The 23,991-nt window shown below is 43.4% G+C and overlaps 1 protein-coding gene across 17 annotated transcripts in view; it reads right to left on the reverse strand.

The window, feature by feature from the left end:
* The window catches only part of MAGI2 (membrane associated guanylate kinase, WW and PDZ domain containing 2), a 618,641-nt gene that overhangs the window by 554,200 nt on the left and 40,450 nt on the right, over window positions 1–23,991 (reverse strand). For 12 of the 17 annotated variants that reach the window (XM_079993549.1, XM_079993547.1, XM_079993552.1 and 9 more), the window contains exon 2: window positions 6,092–6,145. The exons of the other annotated variants lie outside the window; for them this stretch is intronic. In XM_079993549.1, the coding sequence (XP_079849675.1) occupies window positions 6,092–6,145 (54 nt within the window). The remainder of the gene's footprint in view (window positions 1–6,091; window positions 6,146–23,991) is intronic. 17 annotated transcript variants of the gene reach the window in all.

Here is a 23,991-nt window from a genome sequence, read left to right on the forward strand (position 1 = left end):
AAATACAGTATTTTTTGTATCTTTACTTTAGAACTTATGATTTATGTGGAATAGTTTGACGTTTTCATTGTTTTTGACTACTTTTATTGTCTTTGTAATGGCGTATTTTTTATATGTTGTTATAAACATTTTTTTCTTTTTAGTACTTGATACAGTATTGTCAGGGGCTCAGGAGCAGAAGCACAGGGAAGAGGGGAGATGGAGAGCGAAGGGGAAGAATCTGAGGGCCGCGTAGGAGAAGATGACAGTGGCCCGAGAGATTCCATGAGCCTCTCCAGCGAATCGAAAGATTCACAGAAGGGGGCGCCGGTGGCCAGGGCAAGGGGGGTCCCAAGGGGGACACTCCAGAAGCAAGGGGCCAGCGGGGACTCCCAGAGCAGCAGTTGGAGATCAGGACCAGCTTCCCCACCTGAGCATAGTGGGGGGGAAGAGTCCCATGTATCGGGGGTAGCGTCTTCCCCAGCAGGGAGAGAAGAGTCAGGGCTGACCACGCCTCCATCGGAGAGTCAGGCAACGGAGGGGAGGTCAGGTCCAGCTAGCATCCCGGAAGAGGGAAGCAGTGACAGAACCAGTGTAACGGTCAGGAGGAAGGTCACTGGGTTGGCGCGAGAGCCAAGTTCAAAAGTACAGGCGCGCGGGGCAGCAGAGAACGAGGATTGGGAACCGGGTCCTAAAGCCCGCCGGAGGCAGGGGGAGGAGTCAGGGGACTCAGCGTCAGAAGAGTCCAGAAAGGGGAATGCCCCAGCGGACAGGAGGACCCAGAGGAGAAGAGAGCAGAGGAAGAGGTGGAGCAGGGCTAGAATCTTAAACTGGTGTCAGGGGGGAGGAGATTCAGACGGACCTTCGGCGGTCTAGGGTTTAAGACGTAGAGCTGCGCGCTACGGCTTTGGAATGGAAACTGAACTTCAATAAAGACTTTTGTATATAACGACGACCTGGCGTTGGTCCTCTGTGAGCTGGGACCTTGGGCAGCTCTGACAAGTATCATAAGCCCTGAGACACTGCAAAGACTGAAAAAAACTTCATATGATTTCAGCAAGAGAAGCTGCGTAACAGAGCTGGCCCATAACTTCCCTGAGTAACCATTTTCTGAAGGAACAAAAGAAGCCAGAGAGTGACCTTGTAATAGTCACACACACCGTTCAAGAACAGCTCCAGTTAAATCACAATTAATGTAGGTTTATAAACAGCACATCTTTATATACTAGAAACCATATTTTCTGGTAGGTGATCTGTGAATATTGCCATTGTCAAAACCAAAACACATTCCATTGCTTGACAAGATAAAGTGTGTGTTTCTTCATCCAAAACAAGCATGTTTACCAAGCCTGGGAGGTTGAAAACTATTAGAACTGGGAATTTTTGAAGCCATGCAGAGATTGGCCCAATATCCTTCAAAGCCAAAGCTACAGACTGGCAGAACAACAAAATCAACACCACCCTGGCAGTATTAATTTCTCTTGAGAAAGAGAATCCCAGCATGAAAACTAAGGCTGTTTATTCTGTAGCATATTGCGGTATACACATTCTGGAACTAACTCAATAATCGGCTTAAAAATGGAAACAATGAAGTATGTTTATAAGACATATGAGAAAACACCTAAATGCTCAGTTAAGTAAGTTAAATAGTAATCTCAAAGTTACTGATATACTTCTTTCTGTGTTTTGAAAGTATCAAAATCAGTGGAGTAATACTGTACCAAATTAAAGCATGAGGGATTTCACAGGAGAAGATTACAAAGCGTGACATCTGCATTAGGGCACACATACATAATCCCTGATCTATCTGATTTTGTTCTGTAACCTGAGAATTACACTGCTGTAATATATATATATATATATATATATATATATATATATATACACAGAATTTCTTTGGGAATCAGAAACACATGCTACATGTGCACACGCTGCATTTCATCAACAGTAAAAGTCCACACATTTCATTTCTCAGAAAGTTGGAGGTTGAGAGGCAAGAAGCAGCACCCAGGTTATACAATGTATCTGCCTGTTATCCAAATAACAGTGTTATCCAAATAACTGTTATCCAAATAACAGTGATTTGTTACTCTAAAAATTCAAAATTCTTATAAAACCTGCAAAAGGTAAATGTTTTTTAAAATCCTGGGGACCACTTGAAAATATGCATTTATTAGGCATTTTAAAAGTGCAAGAAAAACAAGCTATGCAAGAATATATTTGTATATCTCACACATGCACACACACAAACAGACACACATTTTGTTTTTTGTAATGAAATGTAATGAAAACTGCCTGAAAAAGCAGCATCCCACAGCACACTATGCTTTAAACTTGAGCAGCTTTTTCCTCAACAGAAAATGAAACCATTGATTTCAATGGGTCTTCCAATGGCTAACATTGCAAATGTGTTCATAAAACAGGTGAGTTTTGAACAAGTGGTTCACATTTTCATCACAATATCAAAACCTTATGTTTATAATATCTGTACTTTGTCATTTTTAAAAAAATAATCCAGTGAGTTGCTTACTGTTTTGTACTTCAATACTTTTATGGTCAAAGACATTTCATCTTTTGCTATCCAAAATACTGAGAAAAAGATGCATACCCCAGAGCTTAACATACCAGTATCTTGCCTCTTCTTGTTTAGTTGAAGTTAGTCAACATTTGTGGCTCAATACTCTAGAGGCACAACAGCATGCTATTACAACAGATGTCCAGTTATGCCTTCCAGCTTAGCCACTGAATGCAAACATATAAAGAAGAAAAAATACACATCTAGTAACATGCTTCTGGAGACCACAAATCCTTCAGGGATACAGTGTACTATCGTTAGAAGGGGGAGAGGGGAGATATGCTACTGCCACAATACGTTTACCTTGTGTGCAGTTGTGGGAATCAGATTGCACTGATATTAGATTAAATATGAAAGCAAAATGTCAAAAGACATCCAAATTATTTTAACTAAGCAGACAGAGTTAGGCTGTGTCTGCAGCAGCCCTACTTGTCTACCAGCAGGTACTAATTCCTAACTGCATTCAAGCTGCAGGTTTTGCATTGTGACCCTGGCACATCTGTTACCAGGGCCAAGTAACACTGTAACTTAAGTACAATGCAAGCAACTATGTATCTTTAATGCAGCTAATTACAGCAGCAGGAAAACCTGATTCTTACTGCAAAGCCACATCGTAATGGGAGGCTCCTCTCTTCACTCTGCCATGGAGATCATACCTACCAGGGATATGATGTGTGTGTGTGTGTGTGTGTGTGTGTGTGTGTGTGTGTGTGTGTGTTTGAGAGGGGGATCTTCATTCCAATCTCAGTAGAGAAGTGAAGAAATAGATCTCCCTTTCAGGCACATGTCTATGTAGTGAGAATTGGGCTTCCCTGTATCTGTTACTGTATGACTAGTTTGCCACAACAGAATCTGCAGCATGGTGGAGGGCTGCAGCATGGTGGAGACACGCAAGGAACTGCCTTCTGCAGAATCAGGCCAATTGTCCTTCCAGCCCCAGCTGGCAGCAGTTCCCAAGGATATGGGATACATTCTGTATCCCTGTTCTTTAAGATCGTTTAAGTCATGGGTGGGCAAGCTAAGGCCCGGGGGTCGGATCCGGCCCAATTGCTTTCTAAATCTGGCCCGTGGACGGTCCGGGAATCAGTGTGTTTTTACATACGTAGAATGTGCCCTTTTATTTAAAATGTATCTCTGGGTTATTTGTGGGGCACAGACATTCATTCACCCCCCCCCAAGGTCTGAGGGACATTGGACCGGCCCCCTGCTGAAAAAGTTTGCTGAACCCTGGTTTAAGTCAATGGTTAGCTAAAACCTTTTGGTCCAAGGGCTGCATTTGCAGTCAGCTGCCTCACTGAGGTCTGAGTGCCATTGATAGGCTCAGCTACTGCACACACAGAGGTCATGTATTGACCACATATGAACCACATGCAAACCCAAACATGCAGCAGACACATTCACCACAGATGCTGGCACACAGCACTCTCTGTGTGTCTCTGAAGAGCAGGCATAGATGGGTTGTTTTGGGCATGAGCAAACAAGGAGAGCAAACACTGTGTCTTGTTGTTCCTCAGGGAATAATCTTAAGTGTTTCTTTTCCTCCTCACTGGGCTCTCCTTCCCACTTTCGGAACATTAAGACCTTCTGGCAATGCTCCCACACCAAAGGGAGAAAAGGCACCTGATTTTAGGACACTGCTGGCAGCTGCCGGGTGCAGCCCATTGGTCCCTTACCTGTTTTAACTGATTAATCTTGAGATCTTGAACATGCAAGGCATGAACATTATCAGTATGGTTTAGCTCACAAGGTTTTGCTGCTGTATATTATCATCAACATCGATTTATTAATTGCCTTTTGTACAATTGTCTCAAAGCAGGGTAAAAGAAAATCAGAAAAGAAAATCCAGCAGATACGTTTAAACAAAACGAAAGCTGTACAAAGTAGACGCTCATGGCGGAGATCCAATTATCTACCTGCAAAAGCCAGTGTAAGAGGCAGCTCAAATAACTGGACCTTTCGTGTGATTGTTTGGTTGTGCAAAATTGCTATTAGTTATCTCAGAACAACCTAGATTAAAATTAGAAAGCTTAGAAGGTGTTACTACATTAGCCATATGCGTTAGATGTGTCATGTGCTAACATTTAGTACATTTGTGCTACTTTAAATACGTGGTTTTAAGATCAAAACTGCAGTTTGTGGTAATATATTGAAAATAAAGAGATGGGGGGAAAGTATTTGCTTTGAAGCTAAGCACTACATAGCAAGACCAGGCATCTTAGAGCTACTTAATATTATTCATGTGGCAGGCATCATTACTGTTTAGAGGAATAGAAGAAACATTTTACCACTCATGCAGTACTCTGCTTGTCCCTTGATTCTGACATGACAGATTTATTCCAATTAGGCTGTGAACTTGCTCTCCCACCCTCTAAAGAAATGTGGTTATTTAGGATTTTCTCATATGTGGTTGGGAGCTACCTTGGGCACACTAAATCAGGGGTCAGCAAGGCTTACCAGGCATGGGCCGGATCACTCCAGCGGAGATCCTCCGTGGGCCAGGCTGGCACAGTGTGACACCGAAAATCACTTCTTCGCATGCACAGATGCCAAAAATCGCGCCTGCACAGAAGCGATTTTCGGCGTCTGGGCATGTACACAAGCGATTTCCGGTGCTGTGAACATGTGCAGACACGATTTCCGGCGTCTGGGCACAGTGGCGTTGCTCCATGCTCTGGCACCGGGGGAGGCGGACAGCAGGTGGGGGCGGGGTGCGCCACCCACAGGGGGCAGGGCATGCGTTCTGGGAACTGGAAGCACCGCCTGCAAGATGGGGCGGCCAGTGCGGGTGGGAGGAGCAGCCGCGATGGAACCCCACCGGGATCGCGCTTCTGGGGGTGATGCACTCCCACTGCACTCATCTTCCTCCGCTAGTGCCTGGGCATGCACAGAAGCGATTTCCAGAGACATGGAAGAGAGTCCCCACACCACACTGTGCCAGTTTAGCGCAGTGCGTGGGGACTCGCCGAGTGGGCGGCTCAGTTCGGGGACGGCTTGTGGACCGGTTAAATGGCCTCCATGGGCTACTTCTGGCCCATGGGCCTTAGGTTGCCGGCCCCTGTACTAAAGGGTTGGGCATGGCCCTGTGCTGTTAAAAGTCTCTAGTTTCAAAGGCGGTTTGCCATGGAGTAGTATGGAAGAGGGCTGCTATTTGAAAAACGCAAGCATAAAACATACAGAACAAGTTGAATGGTCCTTTAGATACTTGCAAATGAAAAGACACACAAACAGATTGCAGAATTCAGCTTCACCACACACTGTATGTTGTGTATCAAAAGAGTGAGCAGACCAGGGAGTTCTGGGAAACCAGAGGAGAGTGTGTGCATCAGAGCTTTGTGCTGCACCAAAGAGTAGCTTATTTGTGCTGCGCCAAAGAGTAGCTTGTCCATTCTAGAAGTCTACAGATCATTTCCCCTTGCATACTAAGAAAACTTCCATTCACTTCTCAGGGATGGCCATTCTCCCTCCACATCCTGTATTGTGTTTATGTAACATTCAACAAAGTATAATCAGAGACAGAGCTATGCAACAGGGCCTTACCACTGCTCAGGACTCCCCAGGGCTGGAAGAATGCTGCTATCCTGGGCTTTCCACCTGGAAAAATACAGACAAGACTGGAAGAATATTGGAAGGACTGGAGTGAGTCCACAAGCCCATACCTAAGGGCCCACATGAGATACTGAGACCCAACAGCCTATAATTAGACTTTTTGAATCACAATCACCGCCAAGCAATAAATTTGGAACCAATTGTGTAGATCCCCAATCAGAGTTCAACTCGGAGTAGGGAAAGGTTCAGCCCAACTTAATTCAAATACATTAACAGCAGATACCAACAGTGTATGTGCCAAACTATACCACCACCCGCCTAAATTAAATATAGTCTATGAAAGCATTGCACAATGGGTAAGTTATGGAATCTGTAAACTGTAGTTAAAAATAACTTCTATGGTAGGGGAAAAGAAACATTTTTAAAATATGCACAACCATTATGAAAACCTAAATGATATTTGGCTGAATTGTTTGGGCCTATACCTGAGACTGACAGTTTTGAGGAGGTTTTCTCCATTTATTTAAATATTCTCCATGTAATTAAAGATTAAGGAGTTAAAATAAAATTTTACCAGCACTTTGGAAAGATACAGCTTGGAAAATCAGCAGGGATCTGTATTTGGAGATGTTCTGAAACTGCTGTTCATTTGGTAGGTTATATATGGTGAGACCATTTAATTCCATTGCCCCTAAAATGTTTAAAGGAAGGTTGCCTCTGTTTTCCTTTCATTAACAAACATGCAGAACAACATTTTTAAAAAGTCCTCTGCCATTTCATGACAATTCCTCATCACAAAGAAGCAAGGAGTTGGAAATTAAGTTGCTGTAGCATTCTTCTGCCACCTTTGGCACCTGAGGTCTACCGTATTTTTCGCACCATAGGACGCACTGGACAATAGGACGCACCTTGTTTTAGAGGGGGGAGAACAAGAAAAAAAAATCTCCCCCTCTCTGCCCAGCGCCCCTTCAGTGAAGCAGCAGGAGGTGCTGCGCAGAGAGGGGGAGAATTTTCCCCCTCTTGTTTTCCTGCTCTAAAACAAGGTGCCGTTTAAGGTGCGTTCAGGCGACTCCTCTCGCTCTCCAGGCTTCAGGTTCCTTTTGACCTGCTCTTTGGGGCTGGCGGGGGGAAGCCCACCACCAGCCCCAAAGAGCAGGTCAGGGAGCAGCGGAAAGGCGCAGCGGAAAGGCTGCTGCCATAGTCGCACGTCACTTCTCCAGCTGGGAGAGAGTAAGCGGGGCTTCTTTAGCCCCACGTGGCTCTCCCGGCTGGAGAGGTGGCGCGCAGCTAAAGAGGCTCCTGCCATAGCCACACGTCACCTCTCCAGCCGGGAGAGGGTCGCGGGTGCTTCTTTAGCCCTGCGCGTGCTCTCCCGGCTGGAGAGGTGACACGCGACTGCAGAGGCTCCTGCCATAGCCTCGCGTCACCTCTCCAGCCGGGAGAGGGTCGCGGGTTGCTTCTTTAGCCCCGCGCGCGCTCTCCCGGCTGGAGAGGTGACACACAACTATAGAGGCTCCTGCCATAGCCACGCGTCACCTCTCCAGCTGGGAGAGGGTCGCAGGGGGCTGCTTTAGCCCCGCGCGCGCTCTCCTGGCTGGAGAGGTGACATGTGGCTATAGAGGCTCCTGCCATAGCCGCGCGTCACCTCTCCAGCCGGGAGAGGGTTACGGGGTGCTTCTTTAGCCCCCCGCGCGCTCTCCCAGCTGGAGAGGTGACATGTGGCTATAGAGGCTCCTGCCATAGCCGCGCGTCACCTCTCCAGCCGGGAGAGGGTTACGGGGTGCTTCTTTAGCCCCGTGCGCGCTCTCCCAGCTGGAGAGGTGACATGTGGCTATAGAGGCTCCTGCCATAGCCGCGCATCACCTCTCCAGCCGGGAGAGGGTCGCGGGGCTATGGCGTCTTCGCTCCATAGGACGCACACACATTTCCCCTTCATTTTTGAAGGGGAAAAAGTGCGTCCTATAGAGCGAAAAATACGGTATATTTGTGGGACCCACCCTATTATTGTGACTGAAACTTACTTTAAACTGCATTGTATTTTTAAATTGCTTTAGCCTGCCTCGGAACCTTATGGTAAAGGGAGGGTAAGAAATAACTGAGTCGAAAGAATTAAATAACAGAAGTCGAATTGCTGCAGTACAGGCAATAACACACAATTACATATGTGTAACTACCTAAATAAGTAGACTCTCCAATCAAAATTAAGAAATTCTTACCCCTCCTATTTGAATGGAACAGATTTCAGCATCATTGGGACTTAACCTTAGGCTGACTCAAGCCCATAGCATTTTACCCCAAAGACTGTAATTGAAGCACTTAAAATTATGGCTTTGGGAAATACCAAGGTCTGAATTGTATGATGCAACATGGAACACCGCCTGAGGGCAAACAGACCAATCCTCTACAGATGAAGAGAAAACTTGGTGCATTTTGAGAGACAACAGCTGTTTTAGAGAGGTGAACATGGTGTGATTAAAGGCATTGCTCTTTGCCGTGGGTACACTCATTTTGTATCTTACACTTACCTCTGCTCAAAGAGGTTTTCTCAGGAGATTTTAGTGGTCCAAAATTCTGCAAAGCCAAGTACTGTATGACAATGGGACAAGTGAAACTGCTGTTGTATGACTTTTATTTTCATCTGTTTTAAAAGTTCTCTATCTAATTAGTGTACAGTGGTGCCTCACAAGACGAAAAGAATCCGTTCCGTGATTCTCTTCGTCTAGCGGTTTTTTCGTCTTGCGAAGCAAGCCCATTGACAGCTTAGCGGATTAGCGCTATTAGCGGTCTAGCGGCTTTTAGCGATCAGCTGTTAAGCGGCTTATCAGCGGAACAGCTGATAAGTGGCTTAGCGGCTTAGGAAAGGGGGGGGAGCGGAAAAAACCTGTGGGAACTCGCAAGACATTTTCGTCTTGCGAAGCAAGCCCATAGGGAAATTCGTTTAGCGAAGCACCTCCAAAACGGAAAACCCTTTCGTCTAGCGGGTTTTCTGTCTTGCGAGGCGTTCGTCTTGCGGAGCACCACTGTATTCTAGGTCCAGAGAATTTCCTTACCATTTCTGGTTCATGAGTTTTCACTGATATATGTCAATATATGTGTAAAATGACAAACCGCATTAATAAATAAATACTACATTCCAAATAATACTATGAAGTCCATATACCGAACCTTCAAATACTTAAAATGTTGAACATTTATAACATTTTTGTTTAGGCAAGCCTATCTAGACATGTACAATTTATATGTGTCTTACCTCATTTTAGCTACTGTTGATTTTAGTCATATTCCGAATGCTTTTAAATGCCTGTTTTTAACTTTTTATCATGAATTTCAATAGTTTATTTTATATTTTAGTATATTTTATATCAGTTAATATCTTGAGCCGGGTCCACTGAATTGAAATTTCAGGCTTCACGACATAGGAAAACTGCCAAGTAAACAGCTATTCTCATGGAGGTGGGTCAAGATATTAACTGATATGCATGAAATTTCATATATAGCTATATAATCCCTAGTGTAGTAAGATAAGACCTTTGGAGCAGGCATTTTCAAAAAAAAGTTTTTTTATGAACCACCCTAGCAGGGCAGTAATTGTTCCTTGATAATCTGCCGCCACCCCTCCATGATGGCGCCTGGGGCGGTTCGCCCCCCCCCCCTTTCCTACACCCCTGATTTGTGTTACTTGTTCTTTGGCACCAGCACAGTGAAATCTTTTAAACAAATAAGAGCGCAATGTGTTAATGGAGACATTCCATAGCAGTCAAGGATAAAATCAGTTTTCAAGTGCCAGGGTTGCAATATTTCATCTTCTGGCCAAAGTTGCTGAGTTTTTTTTTTAGTTTTGCCCAAAGTTGTTGAGAAAAAGAACCATTTTTGAGCTATTTTTAAGGAAAATCGGCAAAAGCAACACTGCTGACATGGGTTGCCATACGTCCGGATTTTCCTGGACATTTTGCCAATTTCTGTCCAGACACTGCTTCTGACTGCAGTATTCTAGGTATGTCCAGTAAATTTGGGACACATGGCAACCCTATCAAATGCAATCCCAATTAGTTGGAGCCTATTGATAGCAACTACAAAACCAGAATCCAAACCGGAAAAGCAAAATGCTGGTTAAAACTATGAAACCATTATTCTGCTAATGAGCTTTATTCACAAAGTAATCATTTTTAATGACAATGCTTTTTCTGCAGCAACACTTACGATAGATTTCCCACAAGCCAACTAAATCATGTATTCCTTTGACACCTTCAGCACAAAGGCTTTTAGAAGTATTTACTGTGAAGCTCAGTCCAAAGTTATGATGGCAGGAATGTTTTACAGAATAATTTTGTGCCCTTTTCATGTCAGGTTTCCTGAACAGGCAAAATAAATTATTGCATTTCATTAAGTATAGCCTAAGTATTTCTAAAGGTAAAAGTGAATAAGAGAACAGTACTCATAAGCAATTTCACACTGGGAAGATTATAATAGTCTTTTCCTGATGGAACAACACCTACCCTAATTAATCACATTTTCCTATTAAGCAGAAGACAAAGAACAAAATGAGGCATCTCTGCTGCAAAACACTATAAAATCTATGCATTTGAATAATAAGAAAATGGCTCTAACAGAATTTCTGACAAAATATAACAAGCACAGTTATTGGCATGCCAATAAAATTCAGTTAATGGCTAGAAAGTAAGAGGAATTAAGGGTGGCCTGTATATTTTAAAATAAAAACCTTAAGCAAATCATACATTAAAAAACCCAAATATATTGAAAACATTTTTGTTTTGCTTTCAAAAAATTTGTATGTAGCTTGGCTGTAATAAAAACTCAAAGCAACTTAACAAAATAGTACCACTCCAAATGTAAAATGCTTCCAGATATCCCCTCCTCATAAGAGTTGCAATGATCAAGCTTTTTCAGATACAGTACATTGCACATCCCATCTTTTATCTGAGTATGCACAAAGATCTACTATAGAGGGGATCTAGTTCCAGTCTAGATTGTTGTGACTGTTGACATTTCTGAACTAGTGAAGTTTTCTCAGAACAAACACTTTCAAGCAGATACAGTGGTGCCCCACAAGACGAATGCCTCACAAGACGGAAAACCCGCTAGACGAAAGAGTTTTCCGTTTTGGAGGTGCTTCGCAAAACAAATTTCCTATGGGCTTGCTTCGCAAGACAAAAATGTCTTGCGAGTTCCTGCGGTTTTTTTTTCCTTCCTCCCCCCCCTTTTCTAAGCCGCTAAGCCGCTTATCCGCTTATCCGCTAAGCCGCTAAAAGCCGCTAAAAGCCACTAAAAGCCACTAAAAGCCGCTAAACCGCTAATAGCGCTAATCCACTAAGCCGTCAATGGGCTTGCTTCGCAAGACGAAAAAACCGCTAGACGAAGAGAATCGCGGAACGGATTCTTTTCATCTTGCGAGGCACCACTGTACCTCACTATGGGAAAATGGCACTGAAAAATTAACATGTGATGACTTCCTGGCATAGAATCATAGAATTATAGAGCTGGAAGGGACCCCGAGGGTCATTTAGTCCCAACTCCCTGCAGTGCAGGAATCTCAACATGCAGTCTCCCATCCAATTTGAAACCATAACAGACCCTTCTTTGCTTTGTAAATGTGCTAGCAGTTTTATTGCTACACCACTATCAACATCATCATCACGAGCACCAGCAGATACAAAATTAGACACTATGCAAATGGGAGTGGTGCTGAGATTGCGACCATTTTACACTCCATGTGTATAATTATTATTATAATTCTGCAAAGCCATTCATTCAATGCATTCTATAGTATGAGGTGGCTTTCCCAGTCACCAAGACCATGTTCAAAACTAGGCTGTGGGACATAGATCGCCAGGAACTAATCTCAGCTGTGGGAAAAACATGTTCCCCTCTTTATTTTCGACTCTCTTGGGTGTAGGAATTTAATCTTAATTATTTACATTTTTTGTTTAACCCGCAAGAAAGAAGAGCTTCTTCGCTGGCTGGCTAGGTTCAATTCTAATCCTTCTAACCTCCTTTGGGGTAGATTTGCAGGTTTGGCAGAGATAGGAGACAGAATCTGCCCATGCGATGCCCACCTGGTGGAAACTCTAGCTCACATGGCCCTTAACTGTAAAATGTACGATGATCTCCGCCAACAATTTCTAGACCATCTATGTAGCCCAACATGGAAACCAGAGATGGAGGTTATGCGCTTCTTATTTATTACAGGGGAGAGACCAGGACCTCATCTAGACAGTAGCTAAGTTCCTCTATTTGAATTTTTTTGTCATTGTAGTATGCTACAGGATCCTGCCCTTGCTGGAAACCCACAGAGATGAGGCTGATTGCTTGCCTCTTCTGCCCTTTGGCAGGTGACTGTGCCGTTGGGGTTGCGACGAGATCGCACTGGCCTGAGAGAGTGTGGTGTAGTGGTTAAGAGTGGTAGATTTGTAATCTGGTGAACCGGGTTCGTATCTCCGCTCCTCCACATGCAGCTGCTGGGTGACCTTGGGCCAGCCACACTTCTTTGAAGTCTCTCAGCCCCACTCACCTCACAGAGTGTTTGTTGTGGGGGAGGAAGGGAAAGGAGAATGTTAGCCGCTTTGAGACTCCGTCGGGTAGTGATAAAGTGGGGTATGAAATCCAAACTCCTCCTCCTCCTCTTCTTCTTCTTCTTCTTCTTCTTCTTCTTCTTCTTCTTCTTCTATCTATTCTGAATGTATTCTGAATGTTTTTATGTGATTCCAATAAAGGTTACTTGACTTGACTATAGTATGAGAGATGCTGTAGTAGGTTTTTGCCTGCACTGACAGGGCTGGGCTAAATAACCTTTGAAGTCTCTCTTAGAGGAAACACTTATACTTTGGAATCTCCAGCAAATACGAAGGAGGGATAACCCACATAGTTACAAGCCACCCCATGCATTACGGTTTATTTCTGAGGGCCAGCTCTCTAGCCTATCACTGAAAGATGCTAAATTGATGGGCACCAGAAGAAGCTTATTAAAAGTGGCGGCCCCAAATCTAGGAAGTGTAAACACACTTTTATTTCAATCTGCATTTTATTAACTGCTGGGCTTTGCGTTCATTTGTAATGTTCATTTGAAGGGGTGTGTGGACTTCCCATACGCAATTGGCTGTGTAAACAGGATGCTGGACTAGAAAGGCCTACGATCCGATCCAGGAGATCTTTAGTTTCCTTTGTTCTTATGAAATTGATGATTTAATTTGATTTTAATATTTAATTAAATGTTAATATGTAATATTAATGATTTATTATTTTATTAACTGTACTTTGAGGGCTTTTGTGTTCTGAAAGGCAATTTAGAAATCTTTTTTATAAAGAAAATAAATATTAAATGTTACTGTTAAATGGTAACTGGTAACTTTGTGCCCACAAAGCTCACCAATGCCATACCTATGTTATGGTATGAAATAGTTTTATTGAACAATAGCAACTCTATTATTGAATTGTACACTTTTTAAACAACTTTAAACCAATAAGAGGACTTTGAACCAATTAATCCACTGTAGATACTGAACGAAACTGAGAGAATACTTTTGTCTGTCAGTAGCAATGGCATCTTTCATCCATCTACATTTGCTGCTTTAGCCAACGTGGAATCTGCATTACCACTTGACAAATAAATCTAGAAATTTATAATTAAATTTAGTTAAAGACGTTTATTGAACCATTTAGCTTTCCCCCAATGTAATCCATTAATCATCATTTTTTTAAAAAACAACAACATGAAGGGTAATGAATTGTAGAATTATTCTACAATTTTCATGCACACTAAGATTGTTGTTCTTCTCTGGGGTTGGGCTTTAAAGGTGTTACCTCCAATTTATGCGGTGGCCAGGAGTGCAACAGTTAAACCTAGTGTGCCGGTTGCACTCGTTCCTTGAAATGTCTGATCTGGCCGCAGTGACACACCTTAGTTTCATTCCATTGGGGCAGACAGTCACAGGGAGCAATCAGTCAGAGGGAGCAGAAGCCCTTGTTACAACAGCTTCACTGGCTACCAGTCTGTTTCTGGGCACAATTCAAAGTGCTGGTTATGAGATTTAAAGCTCTCTTTAGGTCCAGGTATCTGAAAGCCTGTATTCTCTCATACAAACGCGCCTGGGCTCTGAAATATTTGGGGGAGGCCCTTCTCTCAGTCTCACTACCCTCACAGGCACACCTGGGGGAGGGCCTGGGTAAAGGCCTTCTTGGTGGCTGGTCCCAAACTTTTGTGCCTCGTCCTTTTGCCATCAGATAAAATCTGTATCTTTAAACAGATCTTTTTTATGTTGTTTTAATCATATTAGCTTTTAATTACTTTTTAATGATTATCTTTTCTATGTTTTAAGCTTTTTCTGTTGTATCTGTAAGACCCCTTGAGTCCCCACCTGGGAAAACATCAGGGTATTATTATTATTATTATTATTATTATTATTATTATTATTAGACTAAAGCAGTGCAGTCCAAAATGTGATATGCCATTCTATATTTCTAGAAACGTATTTCAGTTCTCAAAGGGATCCATTTTCCTGACTGGCTCTTAAGAACAACAGAGGACTGATGAGATTACAGAGAATAAAACTTTAAAATACTTATTGAACATATTTCCCGATCTTAGTCATGTTTATTCAGCAGTAAAAGCCATTGATTCCAGTCTGATTTATTTCATATGGATATGCTTAGAATTGCATCCTTAGATTGTGTTTTTCCTAGGTTCTGAGAAACAGTTCATGAAAAAGATAAACGATCCCTTTCTGGAAATTAGCAATTAATTTGCCAAAAGGCAAAATGTTAATCCTGTCAAGAACTAAACAAATTCACACAGCTTTGTGTTTTACAGATTTTCTACTTTAATTAAAAGAAGATTAAAATTGTTTCTTACGAAGTCAGGGTTCATGATGTACCTATCTGTGCTATATAGTGGAATGAATTCATACAAGCATTTTTAATTTAAGAAGAGGTTTGTGCACTGTTTCACCAAGGAAGGCCATACAGTGTTTTCGTCTAACTGTTCTGAACTTGCACCTGCAGCAAAAACCTTTCCTAGTCTAAAACTTGTGGAGCTGTGCATGGGTGTGTGTAGATGAAGTGTCTTTCTTTCACTCTCCAAATGACTTATTTAACATTGTTGATGCTGACAGAGTAAGAGCAGAAAGTTGTTCAGTTCACTAATGTCACAGTAATCTAAAGCAGTACTGGACCAAGTTGCAGAGAAGTATGGAGTACTGGGGAAACAACAGAATTGAAATGTCATGGTTCAAAGACATATTATTTTAAATTAAACTATATCATTATTCCATTCACATCATAGGCATTACGTTACATTCATAGCGCAAATCAGCTAAGTGGTCTTGAAGTCTTCAAATTAAACGTTACAATCTTCAAGAGGTTGATGAAATTTGTAGTTTTAATACAGCTTTAATTTAGGCTGTATTTTTTAAAAAATTCAGAACACTATAAGCCCATGTGGGTGATCATTCTACTATCCTTTTGCAGCTGGTATGTGATAAAATTCTCTTTACCACTTGGTAAGGAGACACATGATCAAACTATTCAAGGATGAGACAGTATAGATTCAGGGCTCATCCAGACTTTCTTTTGCTCCCCAACCATTTTCCAGGTGTTTTTGTTTTGTCTTGTCCCAAAGTTTTCCCCAGGGAAATCTGCATTGAATCAGAGCAAATAGCAAAAAAATGGATTTAAAGCCCAGACCTGTACCTAGAAACACAGCTCAAAAGGAAGTCTGGATGAGCCCTCAGTTAATGGCTGTAAATGAGGTAGCAGTCGAAATAAGAACTGAAAGAAATTACTCTTTTACCATTCACATAAGGCTCCTGTGTGGTAAAATCATCTTTATAACCTGACAGGTTGATACAGGCAAGCAAATTACTCAAAAAAAAGAAAAAAAGAAAGAAAGCTCATCTCAAGGTAGCTGGGTCATCTGTATGGACTCACTTTCATAAAGCAATGTAGCCCAGGAAGAAAAATAGACTATGAGACACTTCAGCTTTTGGATGTGGGGAAAAGGAAAAGGGGATTTACATGAAAAGGAAGTGGATAGATTTGCTAAATTTGCTAAAATGATTCATGTATAAAACAACAAAAATGCATGGCAAACATAAGAAATAATTTGAAACACTAAGCTCATTGTATTTAAGAGTTAAAACAATGGTTAAATTTGAATGATTTTCTGCCACGTTCTTATACCGGAGCAGCTAATGGATAACCCATTGTGTGACTAATCTCTCATCACCCTCAATAATCTATACCAACAGTCGCCACTAATGAAGAGAACTGGAGAAACATCTGTTTTCTAGGAATGATGTTATCATAGCAAAGTCAGTCAGTATAACCAGTGCCTTTTTTCTAGAAAAATAGGTGCCAGTACTCACCATGAAGTTGTTACAGTGTTGTGTATTGAGTCAAAGGATTTTATATCTGTATTATTATTGTCTGTTTTTGCATTAGGGTAAAGTAACTGCCTTTTGGTTCCAGAGGGTACAGCTACTATTGGTTCATTTAAGCTGCTGTATTTGGATCCTCTGTCTTATTGGTTTCCTCCAAAAGGCAGGACTGTGATTGCCTGATATTGTTCCCTCCAAAATGTATCCTTTCTAGCTAGTTCCCTGTCCCTATAAATGTAGCTCTCCCCTCCTCAGGTCCCAATCCGACTCAAACCAAGGCGAGTGCCATTTGCACTGCAACCTAAGGTCGAAGCAGAGCTGGATAAATTGGTCAAGCAGGGAGTTCTCTCACCCGTGGACTCCGCTAAGTGGGAGACTCCAAACGTCACGCCCCTTAAAGCAAATGGCGAAGTCAGGATCTGTGCTGATTACAAATGTACTATCAATAAGGCGCTCAGGGGAAACTCATACCCCATTCCAGTCGTATCACATCTGTTGGCTAAACTGGCTGGGGGCAAGGTGTTCGCCAAAATTGACCTGGCACAAGCTTACCAACAGCTGCCAGTAACCCCACAATCAGCGGAAGCACAGACTATTGTCACACATAAAGGGGCGTTCAGAGTTGACAGATTACAATTTGGAGTTTATGTGGCCCCAGGGATTTTTCAAGGGCTCATGGAACGCCTGTTAAGAGGTCTGCCGGGGGTCTTGCCATTTTTTGATGACGTTTTGATTGCTGGAAAAGACCCACAGGAACTGGTTGCGCGTGTCCGTGCAGTGTTGCTCAAGTTCAAGGAGGTGGGGTTGCAACTAAAAAAGGAAAAATGCAGTTTTCGGGTGCCAACTGTGGAATTCTTGGGGTTTAAAATTGATGCATCAGGCATCCACCCCACAGATGCTAAGGTTAAGGCCATCATCAAGGCACCACGACCACAGAACAAGACGGAGTTGCAGTCATTCCTGGGACTTATTAACTTTTATCATTCGTTCTTACCCCAGAAAGCTTCGGTAGCTGAACCATTACATAGACTGTTGCAGAAAAAGAATGTGTGGCAATGGGGGCAGGAGCAGCAGAAGGCTTTTGATTCCTTGCGAGGAATGCTGAGTAGCAAGAGCGTCCTTGCTCATTATGATGAATCGAAGCCGCTGCTCCTGGCATGTGATGCCTCTCAATACGGCCTGGGGGCGGTGCTGAGTCATAGGGAACCAGATGGGTCGGAAAAGCCCATCTCTTTCTATTCCCGTACGTTGTCGCCCACGGAGCGCAACTATGCTCAAATTGACAAAGAGGCGCTTGTTCAACCCGAACAAACAAACGCCACAAATTCTCTCCCCCAGAATGTTGCGTTGGTCTATATTCCTGAACGGGTTCCAGTACACCTTGAACCATGTGCCGGGGAAACGGTTGTGCCACGCTGATGCGCTGAGTCGATTGCCCCTTCATGGCGGGAGTAATAAGGATCCTGCTCCAGCGGAGCACATAATGATGCTCGAAACACTTCCGGGGGCTCCTGTAACGGCTACTGATATTGCTGAGAAAACGAGGAAAGATGCTGTTCTCTCCCGTGTGCTCACTTGGGTGGGGAGGGGGTGGCCAGGTGGTCCGCATGAAGACAAATTCAGACCTTATGCGACAATGCAGCACAAGTTATCCATGCATAAGGGTTGTCTCCTGTGGGGAGATAGGGTGATCATCCCAGCACCACTGAGAAACAGGGTTCTTGGGACGCTTCACATGGGACACCCGGGAATGGTCAGGATGAAGTCGCTAGCCCGATGTTATGTGTGGTGGCCTGGAATGGACCAGAACATAGAGCAATGGGTACGAACATGCAAGGCATGCCAAGAGGTTCGGCCAGAAGTGGCCAGAGCACCAGTTCACTGGTGGGAGCAGTCCAGATCTCCCTGGAGCCGACTGCACTTAGATTTTGCTGGGCCATTCCAGGGGAAGGTCTTTTTGGTTATCGTCGATGCATATTCCAAATGGTTAGAAGTGGCGATGGTCCCTAGCATGGCATCAGCTGCTGTAATCAAGGTGTTGAGGCAGCTGTTTGCAACCCACGGGTTACCTGAGACCATTGTATCAGATAATGGGGCAGCTTTTGTATCCCAAGAATTCAGGGCATTCTTGGCTGATAACTTCATAAGAGGGGTCACATCCGCGCCCTTTCACCCATCCTCCAATGGGCAGGCGGAGCGCATGGTAAGAACAGCCAAAGAATCCATTGCGCGCTTAATGGAGGGTAACTGGTCAGCTCGCATCGCGCGAATGTTATTTTTGCAGCATGCGACGCCGTGTACTGCGACGGGCAAGTTGCCAGCTGAGCTGCTCTTGGGTAGAAGATTGGTAACGGTGCTGGATTATGTCCACCCGGATAAAATGCCAAACCGTAATTCAAGAGCAAACCCCCAGGCTGAGACTGACAGAACAAGGTATTTCGCCCCTGAAGATCTGGTCTGGGTGAGGAACTATTCACAAGGTTCGTGGTGGGTGGCTGGTGTGGTCACCCGGGCTAGTGGACCTGTGTCCTATTATGTGACCTTGGAAAATGGGCAAGTTTGGAAGAGACATATAGATCAGCTGAGGCGCCGGGCGCTCAGCAGGGAAGAGTCTGATAATTCATCCCTGGCTAACGACGCAGAGCTACAAGACCAGTGTGAAAATGGCCCAGGGGTGCAATCACCAGGGGCTTCAGCAAATGAACCAGGGTCTGCTAGTCCTCAGGATGACGAGGTACAGGTAGGGGACCCTGAGATGTCTGGGACTCCATCTGTTCCTGACGAAACCCCTATAGCAGCCCCCCTACCACAGGTGACACCCAATCCAGAACCGGCAACACCTGTTGTCAGGAGATCAAGTAGAAGTTGTAGGACCCCACAGTACCTGAGAGATTACGTCTGCTGTGCTCACTAGGGGGGGAGGGGTGTTGTGTATTGAGTCAAAGGATTTTATATCTGTATTATTATTGTCTGTTTTTGCATTAGGGTAAAGTAACTGCCTTTTGGTTCCAGAGGGTACAGCTACTATTGGTTCATTTAAGCTGCTGTATTTGGATCCTCTGTCTTATTGGTTTCCTCCAAAAGGCAGGACTGTGATTGCCTGATATTGTTCCCTCCAAAATGTATCCTTTCTAGCTAGTTCCCTGTCCCTATAAATGTAGCTCTCCCCTCCTCAGGTCTCAGTCTTGTTGCTTTAATAAAGAAGTGTTACTAGAGAACTGTCTCCAGCATATTATGTCAAGGAAGCTGAAATCACAAACCCAACGTCACAACATACAGTATGTGCCATTCTTTTTAACAACAAAAACGAGGTGCCAGTACTGCATACCTTTGAGTACCCTCTGAAAAAAGCACCGAGTATAACACCAATACTGAAATAAAGGAGTTTAAAATAAGTTAAGGACTGCGGAGCCAAATCTGTTCCAATCATGAGTCTGAAACTGATAATTATAAAAGCATTTGTTACTGGGCTTTTAAGGAAAAAGGGACCTCTTACACATACAGTGGTACCTCGGGTTACAGACGCTTCAGGTTACAGACTCCGCTAACCCAGAAATAGTACCTCGGGTTAAGAACTTTGCTTCAGGATGAGAACAGAAATTGTGCAGCAGCGGGAGGCCACATTAGCTAAAGTGGTACCTCAGGTTAAGAACAGTTTCAGGTTAAGAACGGACCTCCAGAACAAATTAAGTTCTTAACCCGAGGTACCACTGTAGTGAAATGATCCTAACTTACAGTGGTGACGTGTACATAATCTTTAGGGCTGAGCTAAATATTACCCAGTGCATTTTCAGCAAAAAAGTGGGTTTTTCCAAAAGTCACCACAAGCTTCCAATTTCAAATTAGCCTATTGCTGTTTTATTGTTTGCAACACTGGTACTATGTAATATTGTAAATCAGTGGGCTGGTCTGTGATCCATCAGCTGTTGAGACTCTACCACAGCTCAGGTTGGGTGGGATGCTTCAGGAACTAAATATGACACCAGCCTCTGCCATATTGGGGGTAAGGGGGGGTGCAAGTCCAGCACATCAGACAGTTTGAGAAGCACTGTTGTAAATCCCCTTTGAAACCTACAATGGAAGCTGGTATCTAAATCTGTAAAATAAAAATAAACAAATTTTCTGAACAGTCACTCTTCCTAGTAACACAGACTTTCAGCAAATGGAACTAATTTAAAGCAAGGGCAGTACAGTGGTACCTCGAGTTACATACACTTCAGGTTACATACGCTTCAGGTTACAGACTCTGCTAACCCAGAAATAGTACCTCGGATTAAGAACTTTGCTTCAGGATGAGAACAGAAATTGTGCTCTGGCGGCACTGCGGCAGCTGGAGGCCCCATTAGCTAAAGTGGTGCTTCAGGTTAAGAACAGTTTCAGGTTAAGAACGGACCTCCGGAATGAATTAAGTACTTAAACCGAGGTACTGCTGTATCTATTCAGAAGCATTCCAGTCACTCTGTACTAGCTTTGTTTGATCTCAGTGATAGCACCACATAGCCAAACCTGAATGGGTGTATGAAGATAGTTTAGGCTGAGGAGACATCTGTTGGGATGCGTGCATGCATATGTCACTATGACCACACATTAAAAAGCTCTGAACTCCTGAACTGGCCTTATGCTTGTTCTGGGGAAAAAATAAGTAAGAGGAGTAAAGCTAGCATAGAATGACTCTTGAGAGGGCCAGAGGTGACAGTGAAGAGGATGAAGAAGGAAAACAAAGCATGAATCATTTATAGCGGTACCTCGGTTTACAAACTTAATCTGTTCCAGAAGTCCGTTCTTAAACCAAAGCCATTCTTAAAACGGCTCACTTTCCCTAATGAGGCCTCCTTCCTCCTTCCACTGATCGGCTTCCATTCATAGATGGAGGTAAAGTTCGCTAACAGGAACACTACTTCCGGTTTTGCGGCGTTCGTATACCGAATACAGTGGTACCTCAGGTTACATACGCTTCAGGTTACAGACTCCGCTAACCCAGAAATAGTGCTGCAGGTTAAGAACTTTGCTTCAGGATGAGAACAGAAACCGCACAGCGGCGCCAGCAGGAGGCCCCATTAGCTAAAGTGGTGCTTCAGGTTAAGAACAATTTCAGGTTAAGTACGGACCTCTGGAACGAATTAAGTACTTAACCTGAGGTACCACTGTAGTTCATAAACAGGGCTGTTCTTAAACCGAGGTACCACTGTAATTAGAAAATAGCACCAAGTTTCAGAAAGTTCATGTTTTGTTCCAAGACCTACAATTCCAGCTACATGATTGCCCAAGATACAACCTGTTTGTAGAAATAATCTATGCTATTTTCTACGGCAGTTTCCAGAGAGTAAGTCATCAGTTGTTCACCTGCATACTTTTGTGTCAAAAGCTGTGAGAGACACTGGGTGGATAGCCATGAATGAGGTCATGCTTCATTCATACTTTGGTAATTCTAACATAACACAGCACTGAAATGTTGTGGGACGAATGGGCATTTCTCATCAGCAATAAATGAGGATTCCTATCAGTAAGTGCTCCCACAAGCATTAAGGCACAATTATATATCTATAGCTCCAGAGTAGTTACACTCCTCAATAGAGGTGTAAAATAATTATGATGCCAGTTATTTGTACAGTCATACCTCAGGTTACAAACGTTTCAGGTTGCGATATTTCAGGTTACGGACCGCCCAAACCCAGAAGTACCTGAACAGGTTACCTCCAGGTTTCGGCAGTCGCGCATGCGTAGAAGTGCTAAATTGCACTTTGCACATGCGCCGAAGCACCGAATCACAACTCACACGTGCACAGCCGCGCCACTGCGGGTTGCGAACGCTGCGGGTTGTGAATGTGCATCCCACACAGATCACGTTCGCAACCCGAGCGTGCACTGTATCCTAGTCTTCCATCAAAAAACTCATAATGACATACAAAAAAGATTATCCTAATAATCCACATGGGTGAGCAAGGATTCAACTGGATCTCAGCATTCAGGGTCTAATTCTTTATCTGCCACTATCACTGGCTCTCTTTACTCAACAGACAAGAAGGGAATATGTTATCTTATTTATTTAATATAAAGCAAACTTATTCACTTTGTAGGCTCAGAGCAAAAGGCTGTTTATTGATGAACAAGATGGAACAACAACAACAACAGAACATGAAAGTAACCACAAGAACAAGCTAAATGGTGGAGACTTATCTCCAACCCATACTAACTAGAGACAATGTTTAACTCTCTTATTACTACAGAATAAGACACCACTTCTACTTGTGGTTGCTGGGAATGCAGCATAGGAAAACTTTGGGTCAGTGACTTTTGTCATCAGTATTCATTTGAAGCGTATCATCATGGTATCAGTTTCTGTAACTACTGTAAAGGGTATCCAAGGTTCCTGATCCACTGGCAGGAGAGAATTCCACTTGTTGAACAGCACTTTCCCTTCCTCTCCCCCGCAGCCTCCTGCACACCCTCAAAATCAGATCCAAATGGCTGGGGGCCCCTCTGGAGCAGATTTTCAGGAAGCACAGTGGGAGGAGAGGAGGCTAAGTTCCAGTGTGTGCGAGGAGTTCCAACAGTGGAGTTTTGGATACAACCCACTGTTTTCTAGCATACTGCAGAATACCACTCTGTCTTAAAGTCCCACCCTTGGAAGCATTACTGTGGGGGGAAAGATGACAATATTTATATTACTTTTGGTTGCTCTTCCACAGGTGGCCTGAGTTTAGCTTCTAGCTCAAAGAGGAAAAGATGTTTGGGAAGAGAAATGCCAGTTATTTCTTTTCTAGGTGAATACATCAAACACAAACCAGGCACATTAAGATATAAGACACGGTAAAGCAGAGTTTCCACTGGGATTCCACTAGAGTACACAGAATGTATCTAAATGCAGAGATTATTATCCAGCATTAAAAACAACACCTGAAGTCATTTGTACTGCTCAGAGTACAGTGGTACCTCGGGTTACAGAAGCTTCAGGTTACAGACTCTGCTAACCCAAAAATAGAACCTCAAGAACTTTGCTTCAGGATGAGAGCAGAAATTGCACAGCGGTGGCAGCAGGAGGCCCCATTAGCTAAAGTGGTGCTTCAGGTTAAGAACGGTTTCAGGTTAAGAACGGACCTCCAGAACGAATTAAGTTCTTAACCCAAGGTACCAGTGTATGCCTTTTGAATCAGAAACTTAGCAGCCAAGCTATCTTAACAATTCAAACAGCATGACTAGCCAGAAGGTATTATTTTTGTCAGTTTAATAAAGAATAACCCAAAGGATTCTGAAGTAAGAGCCCAATGATGGAACCAGTCAAAGCTACAACACTCCAACTCTTCAGACTTTTGACAGTACATCCTGAGAGAGAGAGAGTGTACGATCTTCAAAGCGAAACAAAAGAGCCAGAGTTTTGCTCACTGTGCCAGCAGTTCCAATGCAGCAGTTATGCTCCCACTGCCGGAATATATTTTAAAAACCAGCAGGATTATTACGGCAACTCTCTGAAGACATGGTATCTTTCAAGTATATCTCTCCCTC

The sequence above is a fragment of the Podarcis cretensis genome, assembly GCF_951804945.1.
Source record: "Podarcis cretensis genome assembly, chromosome: 10".
Taxonomy (NCBI): domain Eukaryota; kingdom Metazoa; phylum Chordata; class Lepidosauria; order Squamata; family Lacertidae; genus Podarcis; species Podarcis cretensis.